Source organism: Octopus bimaculoides, chromosome 8 (assembly GCF_001194135.2).
Source record: "Octopus bimaculoides isolate UCB-OBI-ISO-001 chromosome 8, ASM119413v2, whole genome shotgun sequence".
NCBI lineage: Eukaryota > Metazoa > Mollusca > Cephalopoda > Octopoda > Octopodidae > Octopus > Octopus bimaculoides.
In genome coordinates, this window is record NC_068988.1 from 56,697,138 (window position 1) to 56,704,198 (window position 7,061).

A 7,061-nucleotide genomic window follows, 5' to 3' on the forward strand; every position below is an offset into this window, starting at 1 on the left:
TAATATTGCTTTATATTTAAGATTCACTTCTTTAAAAAGGTTTCTCAATGTCAACTTCCGGTACGGACGTGAAAAAACGGCGACGTCTCTCACTCTCTACTTTTAATGTTCGCTTTCTGTAAACAACTATGATCAATTACTGAAACACACATTTACGAAGTTCATAAATTTAAATATTCTGTACAAGATAGTTTTTAACTTGCTTTTATTTATACGATTTTTGACACCCCTTCACTGGCTCTGTCTGTCTCTCTGTCTGTCTCTGTCTGTCTGTCTCTCTCTCTCACGCACACGCGCGCATACACACATGTGTCTTTGTAAATATGTTTGTATATATTTATGTATGTGTGTGTTTGTAAGAGACAGAGTGTGAGTGAGTCAAGGGGTGTGTTGTCATATGCATCCATCATTTTTGGATGTGTGTGTATGTGTGTGAGACAGAGTAAGAGAGCGGTGTGTATGTAGTACTAGCAGAGGCACCCGGCGTTGCTCGGGAATGAAATTGTTGCTTATATACTTGAAGAAAAAAAGGCAAAATATGCTGTATAGAAATTTGAGAGGACATTCTGTAGATGGACTCTCAGATGAATGATGGCTGGGTGCCTCTCATGAATGGGGAAAATTGAAGATGTGCCAAAAAGCCTCATTGGTACTTGGAAACTTTTACGAAAATTAAAATGGGGATTAAATGAAAAAAATGATTTACGTGAATATCCTCACAAGAGTAATTGAAATAAATGGTGATTGTGGAACCCCCCCACGCACGCACGTGTGCATACACACGTGTGTCTTTGTAAATATGTTTGTATACATTTATGTATGTGTGTGTTTGTAAGAGACAGTGTGAATGAGAGGGAGAGGTTTGTTGTCATGTATACGTACATGCATAAATATACATACATCTTTGGATGTATGCATATGACAACACAGCCCTTGACTCACTCACACTCTGTCTCTTACAAACACGCACGCGCGCGCATACACACGTGTGTCTTTGTAAATATGTTTGTATACATTTATGTATGTGTGTTTGTAAGAGACAGTGTGAGTGAGTCAAGGAGTGTGTGTGTATGTGTGTGAGACAGAGTGAGAGAGCGGTGTGTATGTAGTATTTACACTCTCTCTCTCTTTCTCATACACACTCACACACACACAAAATAGAGACTGAAGCTTTTTGCCGTTGTTACGTCAATACCGGAAGTTGACATTGAGGAACCTTTTTAAAGAAGTGAATCTTAAATATAAAGCAATATTATTTGTTTTTAATTAAAAAAATCAAATGAAGAACCTAACATTTATCCGAGGTCAAATTATTCACACATCACAAGTATGGAAGCATTTGGTGAAGTCGATTTCACGTGAAAAGCGATTACACACACATCTCTGTTTTATATATAGTATAAATTTACTCTCTCTCTCTCATACACACGCACACACACAAAGATGTATGCATATTTATGCATGTACGTATACATGACAACAAACCTCTCTCTCTCTCTGTCACACACACACTTCCATTTCATCTGATGTGTGATGCTCTGTGTGTGTGCTTTCGTGTGTGTGTGAGGGGTTCCACAATCGCAATTTATTTCAATTACTCTTGTGAGGATATTCACGTAAATCATTATTTAATCCACATTTTAATTTTCGTAAGAGTTTCCAAGTACCAATGAGGCTTTTTGGTGCATCTTCAATTTTCCCCATTCATGAGAGGTGCCCAGTCATCATTCATCTGAGAGTCCATCTACAGAATGTCCTCAGATTTCTATACAGCATATTTTGCTTTTTTCCTTCCAGTATATAAGCAACAATTTCATTCCCGGGCAACGCCAGGTTGCTCTGCTAGTGTTTTAATAAGAACTACTGTCATTGCTTTTAAATTTTAATTTCTAGAAGTATTACATTACATTTCCATATCCTTAGTAGGGTCATCTCTGCATCAGACATAATTTCTGGTTAATTCATTTACATAATATATCAGAGATATTGTAATATATGAATATTGGACACCAAAATCACCAGGATTATTATGTCTACTTCCCTTGCTGGCATCCTGGTCCAAGCCAGTTCTCACGGTCAGACAACCATGTCTCACTTGTGTTTTATTTTTGGCATAGTTTTTTTAATATATAACTGATTGTCCTTCTCATCACCAACCACTTTACAAAATGTACTATGTGCATTTTTATCATGGTACTGGCACTAGAGAGGTTCTCATGTTTTATACAGCTAAAGAGTTCTTTCGATTCTACATTGTCTCCACTGTATTGTTAACCACTTTACAGGGTATACTGGTTGCTTTTCTGCCCTTGACTAAGTGGGTTCTTTCTACTTTGTCATGTCTGTTTGCCCAATGCAACATGACTTTTAATGTGATGTTAATTTGGACTAAGGTAATGGTATTATTTTGTGCTGACTTACATCTTCTTAGTTCCATAGTATATAGATATTGGTGATTATATATTTTTGTTTGTACACTATTCTATTACATGTAGGGTTGTTTTTTAAAAATTTACAATTATTGCTTTCAATAACATTTTACTATTTTGTACCTTCAAACTCCTCAAATCTTATATAAAAACAGATTTACACCTGAGCAGCTATAATGAGTACATTACTTGCAAAATTTCAACATTTCTTCATTGAACCAGTTAATTGAATATATAATAAATATAAAAATTCAGTTAATATTTCAATTAGTAAGATTGGTGGTTGTCTAATAGTTGATAATAATTGTCTTCGGCAGCAGAATCGTTAGCATGCTGGGCAAAATTCCACCGAGGTTGACTTTGCCTTTCATCCTTTCGGGGTTGATTAAATAAGTACCAGTTACGCACTGGGGTCAATGTAATCGACTTAATCCCTTTGTCTGTCCTTGTTTGTCCCCTCTATGTTTAACCCCTTGTGGGCAATAAAGAAATTAATAATTGTCTTGTTAAAATGACAGTATATTTCATATAAGTATTAAAACATTAATTAACACTAATAGAAATTTAATAGTAGTTGTTCTATTTAACTATTCACTATTACATCTCTTTAGTTGACCTTTTTGTTGTTGGTTGTTGGCATTGCAGAGACACTAACTTAACCATCTCTGCTCTGCCTGGGCTGTTTCCAGAAACAAGTGTCTAGCCCCAACTACTTATCACCTACTTATCTAGCCCCAATTACTTATCACCCAATTCCTTATCACCTACTTATCACTCGTGATTACACCATGAAGGAAAGAAAAGTCAGTAGGTTTGCAACATACATGAAGTTGCATAAGATGCCAGATATTAGTTGAATATAACTACTTACCTGCCTTAGGGTCCCTTCATCTGGATTTTCTGTAGGGTTTAACTTCCTTAGCTTTTTTTGTTGCAATTGTCCCTGTCTCTAGATATTGTTAGAAATATTAATGTTGAAACCTTATTGGCCCTTTCTTCAGTGAAATGTGACTCTTCCCTCCTTTTTTTAAACTCTTAGAAAGGAAGGGCAATGGCTACAATCCTTTACAGGGTTTTGGCAATGGTATTCAGTTTCTTTGTAGTAAGACACAATTAAAGTTTCTATGAATGTATAAGATTTTTTATAATTCTTAGGGAACCATTTAGATGGCATGTAGGTTAGCTACTGTTTGCTGATACACATGTCCACTTTCATCAACTGATATCGATTTCAGGCTACATAATTTTCGTTCAAAATTTAATTGTCCTTTTGTGGCTAGGGCAGGATGAAAAATATTGTTTCATAAAAGCTTGGTTTCATTGAATGATTTTATAGAATTTTGACATATCGTGAGAAATGGTTGCCCCCCTCTTTCTCTCTCTCTCTCTCTCTCTCTCTCTCTCTCTCTCTCTCTCTCTCTCTCTCTCTCTCTCTCTCTCTCTCTCTCTCTCTCTCTCTCTCTGTGAAAATCAAATTTGATCTGTCTTTCATCAATATCTTTATCTCTTCATTTTTTAACTCTATTGCCAGGGTTGCAAACAAATATTTTAGTTTGTTGGTCCAATATATAAGTAGGTACTTCAAACTCATCTGAGGTCTTGAAACACCGTTGTGCTTTAATAAAATTATAAAAAGAAAATTGTTGCTTTCAATCAATATAAGACATTTTCGATTAGAAAATGTAAGATGGTTGGTGTTAGAAAGGTCATATAGCCATAAAACCCCTGCCAAAACAGGTGAAACCTGGTGCAGTCTTCTGTCTAGCCATCTCCTGTCAAACTGTCCAACCCATGCCAGCATGGAAAATGGACGTTAAACGATGATGATGCTCAGTTGAAAAAGATTTACCAAAAATAGTTTTCTGGGGTTTTAAGTTTGTCAGCCTAGGTATGGGAGAAAAAAAAAACTGGATAGAAGAGTCAATTAAGGGGAATAACTATGAATCAACTAAGTTACTGTGCAGTGATAGACAATGGTGTTTGCCAGCTATATGACAGGTTTACAAAACATGCAAGTCTCATTGAAGTTGTCATGATTACTTTGAAATTTCAGTATTTCTGCTAAACTTCCATACCTCCCCTATTTCTTTTGCATACCCCTTGGGGTTTCTTGGTTTGAGAATTTTTGCTTTACACTATTTACTTATCAATATTCCAGCTTCCTGCGAAACCCCCAGAGGTTGCTGAATGGTCAGAACACAAGAATGCTGATGGCCGAGTCTATTACTATAATGCCAAAACAATGGAATCCACTTGGGATAAACCACAGGTTCTTATAGAATGGGATGGTAAGAATGAAGACGGAGTCTTTTATTCTATTTCCTTAATTTTTTGTTTTGTTTTTCAGCACCAGTCTCAGCAGATATCTATATGTATGGTCATGGTTGCATGGTAACTTAAGCAATCTTTGCTCTCGGGGTGTAAAATGGTTTGTAATTTAGATGTATATTTTTCTCTTCGAGTTTATTAACAACTTCTCGTCAATTTATTTACTTTATCTTGAGCATGAAATTTTTCACCCATTTAACCATGTGATCATGTTTTTTTTTTTTTTATAGTAACACTTGTTATAGGCATTCTCATTTCATAATTAACATAAATTTGGTTTCCATCATTACTACATCTTAAGTATAATCTCTTTTCTTTTAAGTTCTTGTTTACTAAGTATAACATGAATAATGTTCTGTTAATGTAATTCTTTGAAGATTTTCTCATTAAAATGGACAAAAATAAAATGATCAGGTGGTTATTTTCTTTACAATTTATAGTGTTTTCCACTTCCTTTATTTTATACAAGTCCTTTCTAGATATTTATTCTAAACAGTATTTTATTTTTTTATTTTTGCTGGCAGCTGTTACACTATTTGGAACTGATGGATAATGTTCAGATAAATTGCTCAGTAAGCTCAGTTGTTTACAATCTCCCTTAGATCCTTCTGAGGGAAACTCAAATAGATTACAATACAAAAAAGAAGAAAAAAAGAAAAGCTCTAGTATTTAAATTTGGTATATGTGAAAGAAATTATCATAGTAGTGTAAAATCCTTTTACTGAAGTCTAATTTTATTAGATTGAACAAGGTAAACTTGAAAACAACTTGACTCTACAGCATTAAATATAAACTATAAAGAAAAGCTAATTTTGGCTAATTTTAATGTAATTATTTGACATTCAAGTTTTCTGGTACTTATTAGGTGTATGTTAACTACATAATTTGCTTTTTCAGTTTTTGGTTTGAAATGTATTATTTTGTGACATGAAGAAGGCAGTAGATCTACAAACTTGATACTGCTACTGAATAATGGCATTTTTTCGGTAGGATAAGATTTTAGATTATCAGGTTTCAAACATTTTATTAGAGAACTATTTATTTTCTATAAATAATTCTATAGTGAAACCCGTGTCTCAAATACTTTCTCTTAAAACTTTTCAGATGTAAAGTTTTAAATCCATTTAAGATAATATATTAAAAGGTTTCTGAACATCAGTACGTCAGAGAAATGTTAATTTCTGTTTATGCTTTTTGAATGTTAAATAATTAGTGAAGCTCTTGAATTGTTGCATAAACAGTTGCTACATATTTAGTTTGAATAATGTTATTGTGGGCAGAATTAGGGAGAGGTTGTTAGATTGACATGTATGATAAAGTGATGAACACATACCACACTATATTTTATTTATTGTCATCATTTTACATCCTTTTGAGAAAACGGAAGTAGAATGAGGATTTAATATAGTCACAATTTCAATGCAAAATGTATTGGCAGTATGTATTGATTCATATATACAGGGGTGGTCAAAAGTAGGTGTTATACAGTGGAATGTTCTTTCATGTCTCTATTTCTTTATTTGGATAAGAACTGGAAGGAACATTCCACTCTTATTAAGCAGCTGTATACCTAATTTTGCCCACCCCTGTACATTTGATTAGTTGGTTGAATACAAAATAAATATACAAAATAGCAGTCTGATTCATCACAGAGCATAATACTTGAAGATGTATGAAATGTGAACGCTCCTGTATCTGCTAAAGTTGGATTTGAATTCCTTTCATCTGGAATTTTGTCAGCAGTGAGGGTACAGGATTTATTTATGCTGTATATGCACAAACACACTTAAATTGTATACACAGATTTTGTTATTAGCTAATATTGTTAAGGATAATTTCACAAAGCTGGTGGTTGAAATTAATTTATTTGTTGATGATAAAAAAAAAGAAATGTTGATTTATTTTTGCTTGCTATCATGAAGTTAACATGACTGCTTATCACTGGTATATAGCCAAACTAGCACAGCTCCAGAAGCCTGACCCAGCTGCCACAGCCACTGAGTGTAGCACTCAGATTAACACGATGTTACAAGTAAATGGAACAGAAGAATCGGAGGAAATTCCCATGGAAACATTACCTTCAAAAGAAGAAGAAGAGAAAAGCGATGAGGTAAGAGAACAACAGTGGTGATTATCAGACTTGAATTGAAAGTATTTGGTTTCTATTTTCTGTGTTTAGTTCTTAAGCATTTTTGATATGGATCCATGATATCGGCATTGTCAACAATACATCTTATCATTGATGCAAAATAATTATGTAATTTGTTTTAGAGTAATTTTTGTTGTTTTACCGTTCCCCCCCCC

The 7,061-nt window shown here is 34.1% G+C and overlaps 1 protein-coding gene across 1 annotated transcript in view; it reads left to right on the forward strand.

The window, feature by feature from the left end:
- The window catches only part of LOC106876133 (transcription elongation regulator 1), a 40,714-nt gene that overhangs the window by 8,267 nt on the left and 25,386 nt on the right, over positions 1–7,061 (forward strand). Inside the window, exons 4-5 of the mRNA XM_052970139.1 lie at positions 4,588–4,717; positions 6,710–6,867. Of these exons, the coding sequence (XP_052826099.1) occupies positions 4,588–4,717; positions 6,710–6,867 (288 nt within the window). The remainder of the gene's footprint in view (positions 1–4,587; positions 4,718–6,709; positions 6,868–7,061) is intronic.